At 38.2% G+C, this 26,711-nt stretch overlaps 1 protein-coding gene across 1 annotated transcript; it reads right to left on the bottom strand.

Moving 5' to 3' along the window:
* Positions 1-393: 393 nt before the first annotated feature.
* LOC100795167 (heavy metal-associated isoprenylated plant protein 45) lies at positions 394-1,844 on the bottom strand. Its single transcript, XM_003525684.4, has 3 exons — positions 1,753-1,844; positions 1,566-1,641; positions 394-874 (listed from the first exon to the last, which is right to left on the bottom strand). The coding sequence occupies exons 1-3, from the start codon at positions 1,807-1,809 to the stop codon at positions 552-554; spliced, it is 456 nt and encodes a 151-aa protein (XP_003525732.3). The 5' UTR covers positions 1,810-1,844; the 3' UTR covers positions 394-551.
* Between the last annotated feature and the right edge of the window lie 24,867 nt (positions 1,845-26,711).

The following is a 26,711-nucleotide window of genomic DNA, read 5'->3' as shown; positions in this document are numbered from 1 at the left end:
TATCAATACAACCGATGAAAAAATGAGATCCATGTGGCCAATGTAAAAAGATAATTTTACATCGATTGCTCATATAATTAATGTAAAAATGTTTATTTAATTTTTTTTATCAATCAAACTAACAAGAGTTAATGAAAAAAACATAATTGTAGTATTTTAAATAATTTAAGAACTTTATTGAATTTTTTAATAATTGAGGGATCTTATTGAATTTCTATTTATAATTAAGAGACCAATCGTATAATTAAACCGAAAATATATTATTTGTTTCAAAACAAGCTATAATTATTCAAATAGAAATTTTATTTGAGAAATTCTATGATATCCTCCGGAAATTGAATGATTTTGATGCTATATATTATTGAGAAACTCTGTTTTTTATTTTTTTCGTGTATCCAAATTTATTCAAGTATTAATCCAAAAGATGACTATCGCTAAATTTCTCAAGGCACCATATCAACTCCCCTTTTATTTTCTTTTGCTGCAAAACTTTCACACATATAACTTCATTAATTATGACTATATATGAGCACACTCAATTGAATAATAGTTCACATGATAGTGCAGGGTGCATGAACGTTGTCATCACTAAAGAGAAACACTGTTTCGTCCTGGACCGTACAGTATGCTTGATCAGGAAAATAGCCATAAACACTCTCATTGTAACCATGCCTGTAGTAATTATAGGAAGAAGCAAAAGTAGACTCATCCAAGTATTCAGAGGCATATGGGTAGTATTCACTATCATAAGGGAATGGCCAATATTCTGCCTTTCTTCCTGTTCTTCTAACAATCCTTAATACCTTCCCTTTCTCCACATACCCAGTCACTGTCACCTTTTGTTGATCCATGTCTATATCCAAGCTATCAATTCCTGCATGCAAAATTTCACACCTCATGAACCCATACTTTTGACCAGTTAATAACAAATTAAGTTATAATAATGTTTAATTTCTCAAATAAATAATTTTCTTACCCTAACCCCACACTCTTCCTTTTATTGAATAAAAAAGGACTTTTTGTTTTGCTTTATCTTTCTTTTATCCCACAAAAAAAAAAAAACAAAAAACAAAATGGATGTGGGATAGTGTATAAAATTAGGGGTTGAAGTTATATACATAAATGCGTGTTTCACACTGTTTTAGGGTGACACTTTGGTTGTATGTATGAGAAATTATTGTGTAGTCTAACATCACATGTATGTTTAGTTTTGTCAATCTCTAAATAATATATAATTGTTGAATATTTTAAGCACATAGAAGTTGATTGGGATTATGTATAAGTGGAAGTTTCCGATCATATAATAATTTCTTTATTTATACATAATTAAATCAGCACCCTAACATGGTGACGCGTAATAATTAGTCAATTATCTATGAAAATGAAAACTAAGCAAATCATATAAAATTGAAAGATTGGAAAGTTTGACGGTTAATTTAATCATTTTAAACATATTGTGTAATTGTTTGTAGGGACAGATATCTAGAGTTTGCATCAGATTGTGTATTCCAAAGACAAATAGACAAGAAAAATTAAAGGGCAATGTGTGCATGCATGGTTCTTGCCATTCAATTTGGAGATTGCCCTTCTAATTCTTTCTTCACATCCTTGGCAATCCATATGCACCTTAAGTTCCACTATCTACATCCATGAAACAAAAAGTTTAAGGTGAAACTAATAAACCAAATACATGAACTCATTTGTTGATGAGTATTTATGCATTGCACTTAGGAAAAAGAAGTTGGCACTTACAGACAAAGCTTTAGGAAGTTTGTTTTTCCGAGGTCTCCACCCAAACATGTTATACATGCTGTTTAATTTGTTGCCGGGACTAAGAATGCTTCTCCAAATATATATAATATCTCAAGGAACAAGGCTCTTTCAAGTATTTGCGTCAACCTTTGTACTAAAAGTTACATTATTTAATATATATATATATATATATATATATCCAATAAGATGCTGCACCTATAGTACTGTTAGATAGGCCACTGTGCAATTTCATCATATGTATGGTATTATTAATCAAGTTGATAAGAATTTGAAAGAATAACATTAAGATTTTGGAATATGAGGAATATATAATTGGGACTGATAGGTGGTGGAATCTATACTTAAATTTAATTTGTTCTCTCTTTTGTCTGATAGAAATGTGCTTTTATTGAACACAAACCACCTGTCCTTTTTACTTGTCTTATTTCTTGTTTTCTGCAAAGCACTTTAGATAAATTTATAAATAAGAGAGAAAATATTACTTCTCAAAACAAAGAATTTTTTTTCAGAGCTAAAGCAAAGAAAATACTTATTAACTGGGTGTATTTATTTTATTTGACGAATGAGAAAGAGATACTCAAAAGACATGGTCAATTTAATATAAATATATACTAGTAGTACTAGTATATATCTATATATATTATCGATTCGTTAAAAAAATATAAATTATCGATTTTTGACATGGTATATAAATTTCTTGAGAAACGTACAACTTCTACAAGGAACTTATTCCAACCAAGTACGGTCACATGGGTTTTCTCCATTTTAATAGTTTGAAACATCAGATATATGTAGAAACTTTTTTGTTGTTGAGAGAATTAGATATAGAAACCTCAAAAGGAGGAATTTGACACCTTATTTATAGTCCACTAAGCATTTTAGACCTTTGAGGAAAAGTGAGACCCACCCTTTTCATGCATTCTCAACGATTTTAGCCTTTTTAAGTGTAAATTTTTTCCATCTTTCATTCGATGAGTATTCTTTAACGGCATCATATATTAACATCGGAAACATCTTTAATAACAAGTCAAACTAGAATCAGCAAAAATATGACATTAAACCTAAATTAAAGGCATTAGCGGTATATGTTCTTGAATTTAATTCATACATTGTTAATATATAAAAAATAAATTTACATAAATATATTCATTAGTATAATATGGCAACAAAGTAAACTTTGATGAACTATTTGTGTTAATCTTTTGGCTTAATAATGTTTTTAATTTCTCAAATTAGAAGTTTTTTAGTCCTCTAAATTAACAATTGTATTTTTAGTTTCAAATTCCAAAATTGTTCTTTTTAATCCGTTCCCAAAAATTTAAGGGACTAAAAATGCAATTTTTTATTTGAAGGGAATGATTAAAAAGAGAGTTATTTTTTAATTTAAGCGACTACAAATGCAATCTTTTTGAGGGATTAAGAAAACAAATCCTTTAAATTAATTAAGTCATAAACTTTTTAACATTAACAATCTATATATACATTAAATTTTATATCCTTCCATTTAAGGTTACTCATGCATTTTTATTTAATGAAATTTTTTCAAGATTTTCCTTAAATGAAAAAAACTTCACATAATAATTTTATCCAACTTGAATAAATTTCATATTATAAAGGATATTAAAAAAAAAACTGGACAAAATATAATTATTGAAAATTTCTTAAAAGTAATTTTTTTTTTCATAAACAAGTTTTAAAATAAAATTTTCTAAAGATTAATTAAAGAGATTTCTAGTTTTATAGAGAAGCTGAAATAAAGTGGGCAAATATTAAAATCAAAAGTTTTTGTACTGGACATCTAGTTTTAATTTGTTGTTGGGTATAGGTGCTTTCTTTCTTTTTTCTTAGTTATTTATTCTTCTTAGTCGAGGGGACATTAAAGTTGAGATCAAGTTGTGACATGTCTCATCTAGGTAAGGCACACCAAACCAAACCCAATGTGTAGTTTTCCAAATCTCAACTTAGAACCATTGCATTGGCATATGCTTGGAGATATTAATCAGTGGTTCTCTCACTTTCGCTTTGGTCCCTTTACCACAACCACTCTCCAATGAAATCAGATTTGGGCCAACTAGCTCTTGAACACTAAGTTTATATCCCTCAACACCTTGCGAATATTCGTCATATATATGGGTACCTTGTCTAATGCTTAATGTTCTCATATTGCAACTACTCTATTTTTTATAGGAAAAAAGATAAAGTGAATTTTTGTCTCTAACTGAACAAAAAATAGTGTAGACGTGATTAATTTGACAGAACAAATCTACCCTTAATTAGTTAAAAATGCATTGTAACCTTAATTTATTAAATGATTAATTAAGAAAATATTCATCTTTATTTATTCGCTTACAACTTCACTTGAATAAGTATTCCATCTCTTGAAATAACAATACTAATATACAATTTGAGTTAGGCAATAGACAAGTTACACGCCAAAGCATTGAAGAAGGTTCTCTCTTTCTCCTACAAATCAAAGACACAAATGTAGCACCATAGCATAATTCATAGTGTGACACCCATTACCCAATAGATATATGTACTAATAAAAGGAAAAGAAAATATAATTAATTGAAATTTTTTTAAAAACACATTTAAAAAAAAAGTCTTTCAACAGGGTAAAAGGCTCACATTTACTTTCTTTTACATCATATTCAAATATGTCTAAATCAATAATAAAGTCATCTTGGCTCAAACAAGGTCGTTTAAGACTTCATACAATTAATATAGAAACTTATATCCCAATATCACATCCTATCAGAGCATTGTGTCCCAATGTCCTTTAGCACAAGGTTCTGTAACGTAATTCACCTAGTCATCTGCTCCCCCGAACACAAAGTTCAAGATCATCACAGGATCCAAACACAAACAACACACAGGGAGTGAGTCATCACATTCCTAACTAATAGAGAGAAATAAGACAACATGTAGGTATAAATATCATATAAACAAAATAAAACTTACTTAATCATAGCTCACATAATTTCATCACTTTGTCATCCAACATCACATCACAACACAACACGTCTCATTCATTTACGTACTCAAGAATCAAAACACAATATCACCAAGTCAATCAATGTTGATCAATACACAAGTGTTATGCAACATATACACTAAGACTCAATCATATATACAATGTGATACCATGTTAGTGAAAAATCTCGTCGGACGCCTAGGAGTACATAATAAAACAAACCACGCACTAGCAAGTCAGGTCACTCTCACTAGGTAAGATCATATGGAGATCGGTCAAGGTCATGCTGTTTTGCGAGAATGCTCTAACCATGTGGGATGGACATAGGCTTAAAGGAGCACTCAAACTGGGTGTATTTACCCCCAAGGCCTACACTCCGAAGAGTCCATCAGGGTCTCTCCCTCCTGATTCAGGTTTGTCATAACCTAATTTCGTCCGGGGACCATTGTTTGGTGGCATGCAACCTTCACTTGATCGCCTCGAGGTACTTAACCCCCATCGTTAGGTAATCTGTAAAGTTCTGCAACATTCTGGAAGTAAAAAAGAAACATTGTTGTGCAGTCCGTAAAGTTTCGCAACATTCCAAAAGTCAAAAAGAGCATTGTTGCGTAATCCGTAAAGTTTCGCAACATTCCGGAAAGAAAATGGATGTCGTTACGGAATCCGTAAAGTTTCATGAGATTTCGGAAAGAAAACAGCCAAAAGCACAAAAATGGGGGGGGGGGGTGAACTTATCAAGATAGGGGCGTAAATAGCAATTCGAGTCTAGGCCCTTCCGGAACATTTTGGGAGTTGGATGGCTTAAGGAGGAAGCAACTGGGCGGCAAGCTCCTCCACGATTTTGAAAAATGGTTTCCAGGGCTTCCGTGGCTTCCGTAAAATTTCTGAAAACCTTGGGTAAGCATATTGCACTTAACATTGATGAAAGGGAAGAGAAAAAAAGATGAAAATCAAATCTGAAACACTTCCTTAAGGCTTCCGTAACTTTTCCGTAAAATACGAAAAGGGGGTGAACTTAGTAATTCGGGTGCACTTAGAAATCTTCTTCATTAAGTCTGGGCGGCAAGCACCTCTCTTTTTCCCTATAAATATGGGAGAGGGGTTGTTTCAAAAAATACTCATCACCCCTTAGCTATGCATTTCGGCTATTTTGGGCAAAAAACACGTTTTCGTGAAGAAAAATCGAGTCGAAGTGTTTCCGTAACGCTTTCGTAAGCGATTCTATGGAAATTCTTCATCGTTCTTCACTGTTCTTCGGTCTTCAACCAGTAAGTTCCCAAAATCAAATCTTTCAATTCATTCTATGCACCCTTAGTGGTCCCTACTTTTTTTGTGTACTTTCACTTTAATTTCGCTTACTTTCAGTTTTCTTTTCTTCCGTTTGTAACGTGCTTTAACCGTTTATTTAAGCTGTTTTCTCACCTAATAAATGATAAAATGAATTTCAACCGATCATTTGCGTTGTAATCTCGTTTAATCACTGTTAAAACAAAATCTAACCGATCATTCACACTGTAATCTCGGTTAAACCAAAAAAGGTAAAATAATAATAAAATAATCAAAATATCTTTGAATAAAATAATCAAAAAAATCAATCGGACGTTTTTCTTTGGAAGTTTCCTTGGATCAATTGACTAATAACCAAAGTGAAACTAAAGCTAAAATCAACTCACAAATCAAGCTTTGTCCGCAAAAAATCACTAAAAACTGTTTTAAGGTCCAACGCCTTAAACGATCATCTTTGCTTTTATCGGTTAACATGGACCGTTCAAAAGCATAAAATCAACATGTAACTTTACCGCTTTTGCGAGAACTACGTAGGTCTAATTTCCTCTTCGATGGAGGATATGTAGGAGCAAAAGCTCCGCTTTTGTCGACCTCGTGAGATGGTTAGAGGTCCAACGCCTTAGCTTTCTCACCAAGTAAAATGGATCATTTTAAGGTCCAACGCCTTAAATGACCCCCTTCCAAGTAAAAAGAATCACTTGATTCGCCCCTTTTGAAAGAATTACGTAGGTCTGATTTCCTTATCACAATTGAGGAATACGTAGGAGCAAGGGAAACACCCTTGTCGACCACAAAAAGATAAAAAATACAAAAAGACATAAAAGACATAAAAACGTAAAAAAGGGAAAATAAAACAATTTGAAGACATCTTTGCACACTCGATTAAAGTCTTTCGTCCTTTGTGATGGACGCATGGGGTGCTAATACCTTCCCCATGCGTAAATACAACTCCCGAACCTTTCACACTTAAAGTTTGTAGACCACACCTTTCTGGTTTTTCTGACGTTTTCCTCGAATAAACGTTGGTGGCGACTCCGCGCATCTTCCTCCCATGGAAGACACACCCGTGAGCCCTTGCGTCGCCCTCCCGCCGAAGGGTAGATTGTGACAGTTGGCGACTCCACTGGGGACTATTGTTAGAGAGTTAGGCCAATCAATCGGTGTGCTTTCCTTACTATGACTTCCCTTTTGTTCTTTTTCTTTGTCTTTTTTTTTCCTTATGTTCTTGTATATATAAACTCTTTTGATGCTTTTTAGTGTGTTTTAAAATGTATGCATGAGGTAAATATTTATTCATTTGATGCACACAAACACCAACACTATTTGCACACACGGTGAGTTGAAAAGGGACCTATACCCGGGTCCATGGGAACATAAAGAGTGGAGGTGAATCTGTGGTCATGCTAGGTCTTCGACTTGCTTGATTACAGTGAACCCTCATCTAGAGTTTTTCTCTTTGATAACATATTGTTGCTAGTAGTCCCTACTGCCGCAATATGTTCTTCGAAGGGGATGATACCTCTAGAGACCATCAAGAGAGATATGACCACCTTGGGAATTATCACTAAAAGCCTTTTAGTTCCTCCCGATTAGGTCCCTAAAATAGGGGCACGAAGCAAACACGCTGCGTGCCTTTTAAACACTGCCATGCATATAGCCTAAATGTCATGTACGCCTTTGCTGTATGATTATTTTGTGGATATTGCCATGTTGTGTACATCCCCCTGTTGCGCTTTTGCGCGTCTGCATCATGTCGTCACGCATGCATTGTACGTTGGTCTCGTCTTTTGTCATAGGAAGCCAGAAGGTCCATATCACCTTCTTAACTACACATATGGGCATTGTGCCCCCAAATGCAAGTAAGAGGAGATGATTTTTCGGGCTCTCATATCCGTAAATGCATTCATATCATGCATCGCATAGGCATCTCTTCATGGCATCATAATGAACATATCGTTCCTGCATTTGTCCGTTATCATATTCCAACATCACATTTTGCATGAGTCATTGCATCATCATGCATATGCGTTCAACATACTTTTTGTTCTACAAACTGCATACCTTTTGTTTTCATGTTTGCTCATGCATGATCCTTGCATTTTCCTCTGCAAAACAAAAACAAAAAAGAAGCATGAGAATTCATGATGCATTCTTAGTTGCATGTGTTAGGTACCATGAGCCAACCATGTTGGGATCATAAACCCATTTCTAAAAAAAAAACAAAAAACAAAATAATTGAGCATGGTACCTAACGCGTGGTTAACTAGAAAATGATGTTTCTTCGGGCATCTCAATCTCATAATTACATTTTTCCATGCATAGCATACGTATTCCCGAGTCTTTCATCTCTATGAAATATTATCGAGTATTGGCAATCAAAATTGCCATTCCTTGGGTTATGGGGTTGAACCAAGCTCATGCTTTTACGAAAAGGTTCATCAAGTCAAGTTGAAGCATGGAAGTAGCCATCAACCGAAATTGGGGCAAAAGATGGATCGGGTTACATCGCTGCTTCGTCTAGTGCCAAACACATTTAGGACTGTTGATGTCCTTGTTACTTCCAGTTTCACCTTGACAAAGGTGTCACAGACCATGTTGAAAATCAAAATTGATTCAATCTCATGTCCTGCATAAAAATTCGCAATACTTCCACTGTGCATCATTCGCATACATCCATGCTTTTCATTGGTTGCATTGCTCATTGCATTCTTTCCTTGAAAAATAAAATAAAATGAACTTAATCATTATTATAAAAAAGAAAAGAACACGCTTTATGGTGCCCTTACCGAACCCGTGCTAGAGCTAGAGTAATGGGTGAAGTAGAGGAGGTGCAAAAGCAGATGAAGGCCGACATGGAGGCCATGAAAGAGCAAATGGCCACAATGATGGAGGCCATGATGAGCATGAAGAAGATAATGGAAGCCAATGCGGTTGCAGTGGCTGTTACCAGCGCTGTTGCTAAGGTGAACCCGATGCCCCCATGTGGCCTAAACCAAATAAATCATTCAACCTCAGATATGGTAGGTTTGGAAGGCAAAGAGTTGGAAGGTACGGGCAGTCCTCATTTAGTGCGAAAAATAAGCATGCCTTCCCACCATATGGCTGGCCTCCCAACTATACACCGCCCAATGTGGCGTACACTCCCAGTGAGAATGCCAATAACTCCACTCTTATACCCATTGAGAGCCGACAACCCCAAACTGATCATACACATGTCTCTCAAACCGTGGGGGAGACACATGAAATTCCTCACCACAATCTAGCTAACTTCAAGCCTTGCCTCGGATATGCCACTGAAGGGTAAGCGGTTGGTAATATACCCCTGCAAAACACTTTGGAGGGCCCTCAGTATCACCCACGACCACACCTCTTGCATTCCACAGCGGGTAAAAACCCTCATGCTATGGCAGAAATGGGAAAGGTTGATCATCAAGAGGAAAGGCTCAAGGCCATTGAAGGAGGCAAAGATTATGCCTTTGCTAACCTAGAAGAGTTGTTCCTAGTACCCAATATCATCACCCCTCCTAAGTTCAAGGTGTTGGACTTTGACAAGTACAAGGGGACTACTTGCCCCAAGAACCATCTAAAGATGTATTGTTGGAAGATGGGGGCATACGCAACAGATGAGGAAATGCTGATACATTTCTTCCAAAAAAGTCTTACTAGGGTAGCTGTTACCTGGTACACTAGCTTGGAACCTTCCCAAGTCCATTCTTGGAATGACCTAATGGTTGCCTTCATTAGGTAGTGTTAGTACAATTCTGATATGGCTCCGGATAGGATGCAACTACAGGACATGTGCAAAAAGGGGCATGAATTTTTCAAAGAATACGCCCAAAGGTGGAGAGACCTGGCAGCCCAAGTGGCACCCCTAATGACAAAAAGGGAGATGATAACAATGATAGTAGACATATTAACAATGTTCTACTATGAAAAATGGTGGGTTGCACACCTTCAAGTTTTACGGATTTGGTCTTCGCCAGCGAAAGGATCAAAGTGGGTCTGAAAAGAGGAAAATTTAAAATCATCCTGCCTGGACGAATGAGAAAACTGGGGCAAATGAAGAGGGTGAGAATGAAGGAGAAACCCATGCTGCCTTTCCTACATGGAAAAATCCCCCACCAGCTCAACAACATCATTACTCAGCCAATATCAGCCCTTCTCATTACCCACCACCCAATTATCCACAAAGGCCATCCCTAAATCAACAACAAAACCCACCTACCACACAACCAATGCTAAGTACCACCTTTAGCACGAACCAAAACACCGACCAAGGAAGGAATTTTGCAGCAAAAAGCTTGTAGAATTCACCCCAATTCTGGTGTCCTATGCTAACTTGCTCCCTTATCTACTTGATAATGCAATGGTAGCCATAACCCCTGCTAGGTTTCCTCAACCTCCATTTTTCCGAGGATACGACTCGAACACAACATGTGCTTATCATGGAGGAGTTCCGGGGCATTCCATTGAGCATTGTATGGCCCTGAAGCATAAGGTGCAAAGTCTAATTGATGCGGGCTGGCTAAAATTTGAGGAGAATCGCTTGTGAATCCTAACATTGACAAGCGACACCACACATGGGGCAATTTTGAAAGCTGTTGTTATATGTCTCTAATGACTCATCAGGATTTTTAAGTTTATGCCATTATTAACCATAGTTACAACGCTAAATAAAATGGATAAATTTGACATCTTTGTCCCACATCCTCTCATAATTACATCTTTGCTTCCACTGGAATATGGGTGCGAGCCATTGATTTGTTTGCTCAAACAACTGACGCTCCTGAGTGTTGACTTCCAAGATAGTTCAATCAAAGATTACTCGTCTTGCATGTTAGTGGGGGTGCCATAAAACAACGAGTAAAGTTCAAAACAAATAAGTTTCAAAATAAAAGAAAAAAAACATTTTATTGACTGTGTTTTCAAGTAAAAATATAGATGTTTATGTGACCTCATTTTATCATTCCGGAAAGTTTGTCTTTTTAGAGAGAAGTGAGTTATCAAGAATAGGAGTCATTTGACTTAATCCGACAATTGAAAAATCCTTCAACTGTTTCTTGTCCTTGAAAAATTCTTTTTGCGAGAATTAATCACTTCTTTCATTCTTCCTTGCTATAAGGTTGTGAAAACAAGACAACGATTGATACCTCAAAGCCCTACACTGGGGCAATGAGGGGCACTATGCATAAACCTCAAGCGAACCTAGGGGCAGTTCTCACCCAATAGGTTCCCTGCTACAAGGTCATGACGAAAGACAACAATTGGTACCTCAAAGCCTTACACTGGGCAATGAGGGGCACCATGTATGAGCCTCAAGTGAACATAGGGGCCGATCAAAAGTTCTCACCCATCGATGTTTTTAAACAAAAAAAGGGACAAACCCTAGGATTTCAATGGATTGATTAAACATCAAACAACTCCATTGCCGTCACTCCAAAATGGTCAAGTGACTAAATCAAACAGAACACACACTCTGAGGGAGTTCCCGGAGAGATTTGTAAAAGATAGGATAAGGCTGCATGAATTATCACCTCTTTCAAAAGGACAGTCAATCTGTGTTTTCCAAAAAAATTAAATCAAAATAAAAATCACAAAATAGGGAAGGAATGTCATGAACATTGTACAACTTTCCGTTGCATTGCATTGTTTCATATGAAGTCCACATTTACCAAAGTTCAAAGGTTGCATACATCTACATCCCTAAAAATCATGTTAACTACATAGATTTCCTACACCTAATGTCCCATCTTTTGGAATTTGGGATGACCGGCCCTCTCAATGAGTCAATGTCTTGCTTTCTCAAAAGGGTGGACCCTTCGGTACTAGTACCCTCACCTTCCGAGGACTACACGTCCTCACCTTCAGAGGGCTGCACGCCCTCAGAGGATTGCACGTCCTCGCCATCAGAGGACTGCACGCCATCACCTTCAGAGGACTACACGTTCTCGCCTTCAGAGGACTACGTGTCCTCGCCATCAGAGGACTATATGTCCTCGCCATCAGAGGGCTACACGCCCTCTCCTTCAGAGGGCTACGCGTTCTCACCTTCAAAGGGCTACATGCCCTCGCCTTCAGAGGGCTGCACGCCCTCACCTTCAGAGGACTACACGTCCTCACCTTTAGAGGGCTGCACATCCTCGCCTTCATGGGGCTGCACACCCTCTCCTTTAGAGGGCTGCACGCCCTCGCTTTCAGAGGACTACATGTCCTTGCCTTCAGAGGGCCACACGCCCTCACCTTCAGAGGACTACACGTCCTCACCTTTAGAGGGTTGCACGTCCTCGCCTTCAGAGGGCTGCACACCCTCTCCTTTAGTGGGCTACACACCCTCGCTTTTAGAGGGCTGGACGCCCTCGTCTTCAAAGGGTGACACGCCCCCGACTTTAGAGGGCTACGTGTTCTCACTTTCAGTGGGCTCCACATCCGCACCTTAAGAGAATTTAAGGTCCTCTGCCCTTAAAGCTTAACCGAGACTTGCACTCTGGGTTATGGGGGCCAGTAGTTTCCTTTTATCAGTTCTGTTCCTGGGCCACCCCCTGATCTTGGAGGAGGGCCAACTGTGCGAGCACAACTAGAGGAGGAGGCTATCGTACAACCACTATGCATACTGGGGCAAGATTTCACCCATGCCGTTACAAAGAGACGAGTGCGGATCATGTACACCAACATGACCACTCTTACACAGATATAGATGACGTTGCCACTTAGCAACATTCTCCCCAACGACCACAATGTCAATCTCCCTCTACGGAAGTATCAGTTGGGGTCGCGCCCACAAGACACCCAATGGACCCGGAGAAGTCCAACAGGGCCCTGGGGTTTCCAGCTTGGGTTACGGGCCTCTGTCAGTCCTACAGGGTGCCCGTTCCCCCCAGCAAGGTCATACCATCATGACATAGGTAAGTATGCACTTCTCTCAACTGATTTCTGATGTCATCTATTGTTTCTAGCTCTGATTACGGGCCTTTGTCAGTTATACAAAGCATCCGTCGCCCCCAACAAGGTCATTAGGCCTCCCATTAACCGGGCTTTCATCATGAAGTACTGCGCCCCCAGGCAGGCGCAGGGTGAGACACCACAGTAGCCTGGGGATGGCTGACAGCAGGCAACAGGCACACTGCCACCACCTCTAGAGTTCACCTCAGCTCATCCACAAAAAGGTTAGAGCGTTGCCTACAACACATGGCCGACCAATAGGCGACCAAGTCCAAAGCCAAAGGTAAGCAAAGTACTAGGTTCGTGGCCGACAAGTCATCACGCGTCCAGCTCATGACGTCAAAGAAGCGCTACTAGGAGGCAACCTAGTACCTTTTAAATTTTTTCTTGTTATTTGATCACCTTTGTTTCTCAAGTCATAGTAGGACACACCTAGTTGCTCATGATCCTAGGAATTTAAATAAAACAAGCACAAGCTCGGAAGGTAGTCATACCTCACAAAATATATATAGGTATGTTTAGGTAGCAAGATACATTGGATATGCATGTATATAGAAAAAATACCTCACAAAACATATATATGTATGTTTAGGTAGCAAGATACCTTGGATATGCATGTATATAGCAAAAATACCTCACAAAAATATACACATGTTTAGGTAGCAAAGTACCTATAAAAAAAACAAAAACAAAAAAAAAACAACAAAAACAAAAACAAATTCCCAAGAACACAAAATATATCTTTCAGTTGAAAAGCCAGCATGCTTTTGAAAAGAATTAACTTCCAGCTTTTCTTTGAAAGAGATTCACTGATCATGACCAGTTTTTGAAAAAAAAATGTGTATGCACCTGAATGGTGAATGCTGTGAAAATTTTCCCGAACACCCAAAATAGACTCGGATGAATGCATGAATTGATAAAAGAACATGTTTTGGAAATACTGGGTTGACTTAAATAGGAAAAATGAATCCTGAACCTTAGTATCACGTGACCATAAAAACTTGATGCTTGAGTGTCCACATGGGTGCATGCATGACCAGTTTTGCATGAGATTTCTTAATCATCATTATTGCATGTGTATCATGGAAATAATGTGGGACATCCCCTTTATCCCCGAACCGCTAGCCAAACCCTGACATATATCATGTCCAACCGTTCTACAAGCCTTGAGCCAAAATCCCAACTTACCATAAACCTTGATCCAGGGTGAGAATGCCAATCCTTGCCCTTGGAAGAAAACAAAAAAAAAAGAGAAAAGGAGAAAATTCCTGATCAAAAGAATCGGAAGAAAGAAAAAAGAGAAAATTCCCAATCAAAGCAAAAAAGAAAGAGAATTCCCAATCAAGGATCGGAAGAAAACAGAAGAAATATGCAGAAAAGGTCTTTGGACCAGACAATATCTGAACAACACAAAATTGTCACCATGTAAACAAGAAAAGAAGGGAAACCACGACCTGAAGTGGTCCTCTCCCTTTGATTGCCAACCAAAATCCTGTGCGTCGGTGACTTATTCACCTCACACTAAACAAAAATAGAAAAGGAAAAGGCCAAGAACACTCAAAGCCAAATTTCCCACAAAGAAAAACAAACCATTCCCAAGAAAAAGTCCTATTGATCCATGATCACGCATGTAATCTTTGATTTGATAGGAAATGATTTGCAAAACCAAGTCATGACATATCTATGATTCGGAATTAGGATGAAACACTTACCCGTGTGAGATTGATACACTTTGAGTGACTTTCTTCTATTTTTGTTGGACTCGGTGTTTCCTCTAAATGGTCGTTTAGAAACAAAATGCTAACCTCCAAAATCTCATTTATGGTTATGAGAAAATTTCATCAGCATACTCTCCTTCCCCGATAGATGCATTGCTTTTCATCAAAAAAACATGTTGCTCTGATCAGTTGGAGGTTTTGTTTCTTTACTAAAGCATGTTCGTATTTTAGTGAAAAAACACCGAGACTATTTTAGTCTCACAGTTATCAAGAACTACGTAGGTCTGAGTTCCTCATCACAAATTGAGGATACGTAGGAGCAAAAGCCCTGCTTTTGTCGACCACCCCACCTTTGTTACCATGACCCAAGAGTCCGGTGGCATGCGGAGACACCTGACGGTAACCCGCAAACTTTCTTTTGCTATCTCTAAGACTCAACGCATGATAGCATGCAGAGACTAACGTCGTCTTCTGCACCCTTTGTCAATCGCGGCCAACAAGCCCGTTGACTCGCGGAGATTTACGTCATCTTTCGCGTAGACAACCTATGTCAAGCACTAACCCGTGAAGTTGGGGGGCAGGCGGAAATACCCAAGTGGTTATCCGTATAAACATTCTTTTGCTATCTCTAATACTCAACGCATGATAGCATGCAGAGACTAATGTCATCTTCTGCACCCTTTGTCAATCGCGGCCAACAAGCCCGTTGACACACGGAGATTTACGTCATCTTCCGCGCAGACAACCTCTGCCAGTACTAACCCGTGAAGTTAGGGGGCAGGCGGAAATACCCAAGTGGTTATCCATATAAACATTCTTTTGCTATCCATCAGACCCAGAGCACGATAACATGCAGAGACTAATATCGTCTTCTGCACCTTTTGTCATCCTGACCCGTGAAGTCGGGTGACATGCGGGGGAACCTTATGGTCCTGCACCTTTTGTCAACCAGAGGCAAGCGAGCCCGTTGACACGCAGAGACAAATTATGGTCATTTGCACCTTTGTCATCCAGAGGCGGCGGGCCCGATGACATGCGAGGGAACCATTTGGTCCCGCATCTTTTTTTCACTATCCAGAGACAATCAAGTCCGGAACCCGATGAATTGATTGCCTAGCGCTGTTCGTGCATCTTCCATCATTGAGTCCGGAGCCCCATGAATTGATTGCCTAGCGTTGTTCATGCATCCTCCACCATCAAGTCCGGAGCCCCACGAATTGATTGCCTAGCACTGTTCGTGCATCCTCCATCATCAAGTCCGAAGCCCCATGAATTGATTGCCTAGCACTGTTCATGCATCCTCCACCATTGAGTCCGGAGCCCCATGAATTGATTGCCTAGTGTTGTTCGTACATCCTCCATCATCAAGTCCAGAGCCCCACGAATTGATTGCCTAGCGCTGTTCATGCATCCTCCATCATTGAGTCCGGAGCCCCACGAATTGATTGCCTAGCGCTGTTCATGCATCCTCCATCATTGAGTCTGGAGCCCCATGAATTGATTGCCTAGCACTGTTCATGCATCCTCCACCATCAAGTCCGGAGCCCCACGAATTGATTGCCTAGCGTTGTTCGTGCATCCTCCATCATTGAGTCCGGAGTCCCATGAATTGATTGCCTAGCGCTGTTCATGCATCCTCCGTTATCAAGTACGGAGTGCCCGGTGAGGGGAAAATACAGGTTTTTGTTATTTTCCCAATCGGTTCCTTCACCAAAAAATGTGTATACGTGTATATTATGTTATTTTTTTGTTTTGTGCTGTTCAGAGAAAAAGAAGGAGAGACGGGAGTCAATTATTTCAAATCGTTTTGGTTGGAACTATTCTAATTAAGATCAATTAAATCCCCATGATGGGCAAAGGATGGCCTTCGGGAATCATCATAGATTGATTACGGAAAAGGCTGAAACGGACAAAATCAGTGTCTTATCTTTACTTTCCTCCTATCTCCGATAAAAGGTAAGTAAAGAGGGGCAACTGTCATACCCTAATTTCGTCCGGGGACCATTGTTTAGTGGCATGCAACCTTCGCTTGACTGCCTCGAGGTACTTAACCCCCATCGTTAGGTAATCTGTAAAGTTCTGCAACATTCCAGAAGTAAAAAAGAAACATTGTTGCGCAATCCATAAAGTTCTGCAACATTCCGAAAGTCAAAAAGAGCATTGTTGCGTAATTCGTAAAGTTTCACAACATTTCAGAAAGAAAATGGATGTCGTTACAGAATCCATAAAGTTTCGTGAGATTTGGGAAAGAAAACAACCAAAAACACAAAAATAGGGGGGGTGAACTTATCATGATAGGGGTGTAAATAGCAATTCGAGTCTAGGTCCTTCCGGAACATTTTGGAAGTTGGGTTGCTTAAGGAGGAAGCAACTGGGCGGCAAGCTCCTCCACGTTTTTGAAAAATGGTTTCCGGGGCTTCCGTGGCTTCCGTAATGCTTCCGTAAAATTTATGAAAACCTTGGGTAAGCATATTTCACTTAACATTGATGAAAGGGAAGAGAAAAAAAGATGAAAATCAAATCCGAAACACTTCCGTAAGGCTTCCGTAACTTTTTCGTAAAATACGAAAAGGGGGTGAACTTAGTAATTTGGATGCACTTAGAAATCTTCTTCATTAAGTCTCTGGACGGCAAGCACCTCTCTTTTTCCCTATAAATAGGGGAGGGGGGCTGTTTCAAAAAATACTCATCACCCCTTAGCTACGCATTTCGGCTATTTTGGGCAAAAAACACGTTTTCGTGAAGAAAAGTCGAGTCGAAGTGTTTCCGTAACGCTTCCGTAAGCGATTCTATGGAAATTCTTCATCGTTTTTCATCGTTCTTCGTTCATTCTTCGTCGTTCTTCGGTCTTCAACCAGTAAGTTCCCAAAATCAAATCTTTCAATTCATTCTATGCACCCTTAGTGGTCCCTACTTGTTTTGTGTACTTTCACTTCAATTTTGCTTACTTTCAGTATTCTTTTCTTCCGTTTTTAATGTGCTTTAACTGTTTATTTAAGTCATTTTCTCACCTAATAAATGATAAAATGAATTTCAACCGATCATTTGCGTTGTAATCTCGTTTAATCACTGTTAAAACAAAATCTAACCGATCATTCACGTTGTAATCTCGGTTAAATCAAAAAAGGCAAAATAATAATAAAATAATCAAAATATCTTTGAATAAAATAATCAAAAAAATCAATCGGACGTTTTTCTTTGGAAGTTTCCTTGGATCAATTGACTAATAACCAAAGTGAAACTAAGGCTAAAATCAACTCACAAATCAAGCTTTGTTCGCAAAAAATCACTAAAAACTATTTTAAGGTCCAACGCCTTAATCGATCCTCCTTGATTTTATCGGTTAACATGGACCATTCAAAAGCATAAAATCAACATGTAACTTTACCGCTTTTGCGAGAACTACGTAGGTTTGATTTCCTCTTCGATGGAGGATACGTAGGAGCAAAAGCCCCGCTTTTGTCGACCTCGTGAGATGGTTAGAGGTCCAACGCCTTAGCTTTCTCACCAAGTAAAATGGATCATTTTAAGGTCCAACGCCTTAAATGACCCCCTTCAAAGTAAAAAGAATCACTTGATTCGCCCCTTTTGAAAGAACTACGTAGGTCTGATATCCTTATCACAATTGAGGAATACGTAGGAGCAAGGGAAACACCCTTGTCGACCACAAAAAGATAAAAAATACAAAAAGGCATAAAAACGTAAAAAAGGGAAAATAAAACAATTTGAAGACATCTTTGCACACTCGATTAAAGGCTGTCGTTCTTTGTGACGGACGCGTGGGGTGTTAATACCTTCCCCATGCGTAAATACAACTCATGAACCTTTCACACTTAAAGTTCGTAGACCACCCCTTTCCGGTTTTTCCGACGTTTTCCTCGAATAAACATTGGTGGCGACTCCGCGCATCTTCCTCCCATGGAAGACGCACCCGTGAGCCCTCACGTCGCCCTCCCGCCGAAGGGTAGGTTGCGACAAGGTTCAACCTAGAAAACATTTTAGCACACAGACTCTATCTATGAACTATACAAAACACACGACTCCTCAATTGTTCTCAAAATTGTTTTATCTCATTGCGCTTGTGATTAAACTCGTCGGGTCCCCATAGTGGTTCCCATCACAATACTCATCGCGCATTAACTCGTCGCCCTTAAAGGGTCTTATAGTCGAACGATTGTACAATTCATAGTTCATAACTCAATGCACACAACATCTCAATCACATAAATACTCAATTTTTCACATACACTCGATCTCAATCACAATGATATAATCTCAATTTAATATGTTATCACACCTCATGAATCATATACACTTTACCTATGAACTGTACAATACACACAATACTCGTCGCCTTTAAATGGGCTTACAATTGTGTGATTGCATAGTCCATAACTCACAACTCAATACACATGTATTTTACCTTTAATCACAGGTTCAATTTATCACATACTCACAATTTGAATCACAATTTCATAATCTCAATATAACAATTCATAAGGTTTATCACAACATGGGGAGTAAGACCTCTCAAATAATTTCACACAATTATATCAAAATGTCAAAACATAAAAACATCAAGAACACTCAAATTTATCAATCAATTCTCATAAGAACATCAATTGGTACACAAAACATAACAATATTGTATTTATAATCTTAAAGGAAAAATTATAATTCAATAAACATCTTAAAATAAGCCCTAATTTAATCCTCTAAGGATCCCTACACATGTTCATTCTAACCCCAATTGTGATAAACTCATCCTTTACCTCTAAGGGGCTCATGTGTGTATTGTGACAGCAATAGTGGCATCTCTAGAGGTTTCCTGAGATTCCTCATGTTTTTTCTTTGATTGCTCTGATAGAGTTTCCAAGCGTTAGAGAAAGGGAGAAGAGATTGAAGACTCCATTCCTTGGTCCTATGTGCGATGCATCTTTACCCCTCCACATGCATTATTTTGCAAATCCCAACGGTGAAGACATGCGGATATGAATCTGCAACAACATATCAAAATTTAAAGACAATCCAACGGTTAAAGAATCCGAGATTGTAGTTTTACGGAGACAATTTTGGGTTTCTGTGGGAAAAGAAAAGCTACGATGAAAATGGTATTTCTCTCAGCTCCGACATCCTTTTGTAATTCCCAACGGTGAGATTTCTTGGAGTTGAGTTGCAAACCTGGTACATAAATTTCACGACGATCCGATCCAACGGTTAATGAGTCTAAGATCGTTGTGTTTTTGAGATAGGTTTGGTGGTATGCGGGAAAAAGAGAGGATTTTGGGAGGAGAAGAGGGGAAAACGAAATTGAGAGAAAAAGGAGGCATCGTCAGTGTAAAAACGGACCTAACATATCTCTTTTATAGTTAGGGTACTTACGACTTATTATTTACTCTGTTTATTTATCTTTATTATTTTATAAAAAAGAACTCTATTTTATTCTCTATCAAATGAATAAATAAAATATATTTTTCTCTCAAACCATTATTTTAATTAATAAAGTTATTTTCTTTATTTATTTAATTATAAGGGTCAAGTTGAAACATATCCTGTCATGGTGACCAAAATTCGATCCTACTAAATACCCAAAGACTATAGTTTGAGTTAGGCAATAGACAAGTTGCACACCAAAGCATCAAACAAGGTTCTCTCTTTCTCCTATAAATTAATGACACACATGTAGCACCATAATATAATTAATATAGTGTTATAGAGTATAAAAAAATAAAAGAGTAAATAGAAATATATCGGGTAGGCATTTAACCCATGCCGAATACCCATATTACCCCAGTAAAACTTTTGGGACACTGAAGCATATCTCGTGATGGTGACCGACATTTGGTCCTACTGAATACCCGAAGACTACAGATCCATTATCCCATAGGGCTTACCCCTAGGTATCAGGTACTCAACCTAGTCGAATACCTCATACCCTTTATAGTATCAGGTACTTAGCCTAAACCTAATACTTGATACTCTCCTATAGTATCAATACTTGGCTGACCCTAGTACTTGAAACTTAATACCTTAACTCTTATAGTATCAGGTACTCGGCTAGGCCAAGTACCTAATATCTGATAGTTGATACCCCCCTATATTATCAGGAACTCAGCTAGGCCATGTACTTGATACCTCCTATAGTATTAGATACTCGGCTAGACTGAATATCTGATATCCCTCGTAATATCAGGTACTCACCCTAGCCGAATACCTGATACTACCAAGGTACTCGGTCCAACCGAATACCAAACACGCCTTATCAAACTTTTGACATTTTTTTAGAAAAAGATTACCCAGATTAAGTGTCATTAGGGACAGGATCAGTTCCCTAATAATAATTACATGCACACTACCTAAAGAGACAACCTTGGGGAAAAGCCCACAAGTTCAAAACTTACTAAGGTATGTATTAATAGTTACGTGGATATCAAGGTTAGACATTGTTGATTCTCATTTATTGTTCTCGACCGAGACCTTACTTGGTCGTTGGAAGGCCTTTTGCAAGTACCCCACCCTTCGGCTTGCTGAGTATTATTTGGAGAATGAAGATCATCTAGAGAACGTGAGTTACAAAAAAATTTATTTGTCTACCTCTGTACAAATATTATGTGCATACAAGAAGAAGAAAACTTTGATGTAATATTTGTGACCTATGTAATATCTGTGTTTTTTTCTTTTTGCCTGACCATGTATGCATGTATGATAGAGATCTTAGAATCTCCATGATTTGTATTGGTCAAGTTAATTTATGTTGATGTTTTTGGATATTGTTACTATTTACATTAAATGAAGTATAACCAAATCGTGTTATTAAACTAGAAAAGATCCCATGAAATGTGACCTATGTAATATCCGTATTTTATTGGGTTTGATCTTCTTAAGTAAGATTTTCAAGTCTTATAAATGAAAAACAAACATGATTGAGAGGGGAGATTCCACTAAAGATGGTCAGTCAAGTTCTTTGATGGAGATTAATAATCGATAAAACCGATGGATAATCCATACCAATAGTATAATAATAATAAAATAGGAAAAACCCTACTTTGATTATCTACATTGAAATTGTAGTATATTGTTAGTTAAGTACATTATGTCCTTGCCTTTTCAACTAGGTTTATATGTATCATGGATATTTTGCTAATATTAAGTCTTATTAGTATTTTTGTAAGTTCATGGGAATTTTAATATTTTGATAACGAACTATTACTACTATCTCTATCATAAATATTTTTCGAAGTTTTGATAAAGATGTAATATATAAAACGTGCATATGATTAATTATAAAAAAAAATTATAAGCAAAAATAATTTTATTAATAATGAGTATAAAGGGTACTCAAACTCTCACACATCAAGGAACAACTAAAAGCCACATACAATAACTTGGAGTTTAGAACATATGTTAATACAAGAAATATGATTTGAACATCCATCTGGAAAAGAGCAAGGAACAGTCTCAACCTTAGAACTAAACCAATGCCAAGACCTTACTATTTTAATAAGTCCAAAAGGCTCATCATATATAATTTCAAATACACATCCCTGGAAAATAATTCTATTCCTCATTAAGCATAATAACTAAACTACAATATGTCCCAAAATGTAACGAAAGTCTAGGATGTTTTCTCTAATACGACATTCATGTTGTAAATACGTAGTGTTCCCTATAAGAGTGGGGGAGGACCATCTGCACTCCCATGCATCTAAGAATAGACAAAATACCACAAAGTAGTTGACACCAGGCATGTGAAGAATAAGTGATCATAACTTTAAGCTATGTTTGGTAAAACTAGCTAAGAAGCTAATTATAAGCCATGAGCTAAAAACTTGGAAGTTATCATGAAAACTTATATAATAGCTGATATAATTAAAAATGTTTGTTAAGACTAACTAATAAGTTAAAAGATAAATGTCAAAACATGTAAAAACGACATATTAAATATTTCAAATATTTAAATTTTAATTCTAATAACTTGTCATCTTAAAAAGTAGGACAATAATTTTTAAAATTTTGTATTACAAAAAAATGATAAAAAAATTTCATTTTTTTTTGGAATAAAATAAAATAAACTTTATTAGAACTATATTGTTTAAATAATTTTCTTAACATTTAAATATGTTTATTAATAATATATTTTAAAACAAAAAAATATAAAATTATTTTTTCTTTATAATTTTTCTTTAACATCCATTTTTGTATTTATACAAGAAGAACTTAGATGTGTACGCCTCACACATGTATGAATATGAAACATGGTACAAAATATATCTTCTAACTATGATTGGTAAAATTTAATATCTTTTTGTTGAAGTTTCGCTGCTATAAATTGGTGTACGAATAATTTTGATTTTATTTGTTATCAACTTTGGTTTAGTAATCAGATATTTTAACTATATATTAATCAAAATAAGAAATGCAACAATTCATTAAAATAAAAGTTTGACATTAAAGAAACTAATAAAAAAGGTAGAATTTCAAGTTGCATAATAACAAAGAAAAATGGATATGATAGCTTTTCTTGATAGCGAACAAAAAAAATGATATTTTTTAAATTGATTAAAAGGTTAAAATGGAATTTCAAATAAAATAGTAAAGATAAAATTGAAAAAAAAATCTAGTAACTTATAGTCTAGCTTATTTTCCATATGCTATTAAAATATGCTTGTGTACCAAATAAGCTTATTTTGGTCCAAGGAACTTATAAGCTAGTCAAAGGAACTTCTAAGCTCCTCAAAGCCTTACCAAACATAGCCGAAGTTGGACTAAAAAAAAGAACAAAAAATTTCATGAGTCAATAATCATGCAACAATGGACAAGATTTACCCAAGTAGAAAGCTTTGTAACATTGTAATTTTTATATTGCTTGATTAAGTGTTTAAATTAGATTGCAAGAGCAATTTAATTTAATTTAAGTGTCTGTAATTAATTAAGTAATTATGAGATGATGATTTGTTATATTTATGCCCATGTTATGTATATGTCATGTTTGTCATACCCTAATTTCGTCCGGGGATTATTATTTCATGATATACAACCTTTGATTGGCCGCTTCGAGATACTTGGCACCCTTTGTTGCACAATATGTGAAGTCCCAAGACGTGCCGAAAATCAAAAGGAAGCAGGCTTACCCGATCCGTGAAAATTCTGTAATGTGACGGAAATCGAAAGGAGGAGTTGAGGTGAATCTATCATCATGCTAGGTCTCTGACTTGCTTGATAATAGTGAAACCTCGTCTAGAGCTTTCTCTCTTTATAATGTTGTCGCTGGTATTCCATACCGCCACAATATTATTATCTTGAGTGATGATACCTCTAGAAAACAGCCGTGTGAGTTATGAATTGTTGGGGAGTAGTTATTAGAGACCCCTAGATATTGTCCTATAGGTTCCCAAATAGGGGCAAAGAGCAAACACGCTCCGTGCCATTCGTTCTCATGCATTTTTTTGGTAAATAGCACTAGTTTATAGTTTTGCTAGTGATGTTTGGTTTCTTTAGAGTAATACGTAACCTTTTTAATACTATGTTGAGGCGCCATCATGCCCAAAACGTAGCATTAAAATTGGATCTCTGCAGTCTCGTATGTGTGAATTACCCCTTTGTGTTGTTTTCTTTCCGTTTCATGCATACGCATTGCATCATCCATGTCGGAGTCTTGATCCACCCCCTTTTTAGGTAAATGATGGGGACAAATCAAAACAGCAAAAGGTTTTATCAAGTCAAGGTTAAAAGTCTAGATGTCACCAGCCTCAAGGAATTGGGACGTTTGATGGGAGCTCTCCAAAGGCAAGCCTTCTGCAAAGTGTACAGAAAGATTCTAGATTTGACCGCGGCGCAGGTATTTACGGAAGCTGTCGTATCCCTCGCCCAATACTATGACCAGCCGTTGAGGTATTTCACGTTTGGGGACTTCCAAATGGTACCGACTATTGAAGAGTTTGAGGAAATATTAGGATGCCCTCTTGGGGGAAGAAAACCGTATCTTTTCTCCGGGTTTCTTCCTTCCTTGAGCAAGATTGCAGCTGTGGTTGGAGATTCGGCAAAAGAGGTGGATCGCATGAAGCAAACTCGGAACGACATAGTGGGCCTGCCTCGAAAATACTTGGAAGGCAAGGCAAGGGATATGGCGAGCCAAGAAAAGTGGGGCCCGTTTGCGGATATATTAGCTTTGTTGATTTTTGGGGTTGTCCTCTTTCCAAACGTTGACGGTTTGGTGGACTTAGCCGCCATTGACGCTTTCCTCGCATATCACCATAGCAAGAAGAGTCCAGTGGTGGCTATCTTGGCAGATTTGTTTGACACCTTTGACCGGAGGTGTGAGAAAAACAGTGCACGGATTGTCTGTTGTTTACCCGCTCTCTGTGTGTGGTTGGCTTCACACTATTCCAACAAGACACAAGACACCGGTGTCCGCTTCAAAGTTATCGCTCATGCGCCGAAAAAGGAAGAGTCGATTGGGACCAACATTTGGCTGGGATAGGAGGCAGCGCAATCAATTGGTTTCCTCGTTGGAAGGAAGGCAAGGAAGGAGTTCTTTTCTCGTGTGGGACTACCCTAATGTTCCATTGATAGGGACTAGGGGTTGTATTAATTATAATCCCGCACTCGCCATAAGACAGCTAGGGTACCCCATGAGGGGAGCGCCAACAGAAGAAAGTCTCTCGCCTTTCCTTGTGAGGGATCTAGGTGCGCAAAGTCACTAGGTGATACAAAGAGTCCACAAGGCGTGGAGAAGTCCGTTGAGGAAAGACAAGGAGCTTAGAGGCATCCGAAATGGCGTCATCGGAGGTTATCATGGATGGCTAAGAGTTCGCACGCGAGAATTAGATTGGCTCTCCAAATTGAAAGTTATCAATGAGGAGAACTTCGAAGCTCCGGAGGAAGATGAAGAAGTCCAAGCTCTAAAATTAGAGCTAGGGAAGGCAAGACTCGCCAAGGAGAAGTTCAAATCAGCCGTTACACACATCCGGAAAGAGTGCACCGAGTTACAAGAGGAAAACGCGGCCACTGCAGGAGCCCTTGAACAAGAAACCAAAAGGGCCTGCAAGGAGGAATATGGCCGAGAGAAATTCCGAGGAGCATTGTGGGGTAGCAACAATGAGCTCAAGCTCCAAAGAGAGGAAAGAGACCGGTCACGGGTGCATGGCATGATCTTAAAAGAAGAGTTAGCTGCTTGCGCAAGGTCCAAGAGGAGTTTGGCTCAACACTTGGAAGCCACGGAGCAAAGCATGCTAGCTATCATAGGGCAATACAAGGAAGAGTTGAACCAGTCTGTGGCCCATGAACAAAAGCTAGCGGAGGATTTTGCACAAGTGTACGCCGAAAAAGAAGCAAGAGGGAGGGTGATTGATGCATTGCATCAAGAAGCGACTATGTGGATGGATAGGTTCGCCTTGACCTTGAATGGAAGTCAAGACCTCCCGCGTCTATTAGCCAAAGCAAAAGCCATGGCCGAAGTGTGTACGGCCCCGAGGAGATTCATGGGCTAATCAATTACTGTCAACACATGATAGATTTGATGGCCCACATAATTAGAAACCGTTAGGTTCTCTTGTAACACCTTTGTATAATCTTGGCTAGATGAAAGCTTTGTTCTTTTTATAAAATGAGAAGTTCTGAACTCATCACGTTATCTAAAAAACCTTGGGGTGGATCCAAGTGCTCCGATCATTCATTTGCATATTCATGTTTTGGTGGCATACTCACCGTTGTTTATTTCTTTAGGAATTTCATCATAACTAAGAAAGCACAGAGGCACCCCTATAACACTCGATCCAGAAAAATGGATAATGAAGAGGGCGTGCAGGAACAGATGAAGGCCGATCTATCGGCCTTAAAAGATCAAATGGCTTCCATCTCGGAGGTCATGTTAAAACTCTAGAAAACTATAGAGGATAAAGCCACGACAACCGCCTCCAGTACAGTTAGGGAAGCGAAGCCGGTGCTGCAGCCCGCCTTAAATCCGGGCCGAGACAGAAACACGGCAATGTTTGGTCGGAGGTATAGTCTGCAAGCTTACCC

Source organism: Glycine max, chromosome 5 (assembly GCF_000004515.6).
Source record: "Glycine max cultivar Williams 82 chromosome 5, Glycine_max_v4.0, whole genome shotgun sequence".
In the NCBI taxonomy this organism is placed as follows: Eukaryota; Viridiplantae; Streptophyta; class Magnoliopsida; order Fabales; family Fabaceae; genus Glycine; species Glycine max.
Note: the sequence above shows the minus strand (reverse complement) of the source record. Positions and strands in the feature narration are given on the sequence as shown.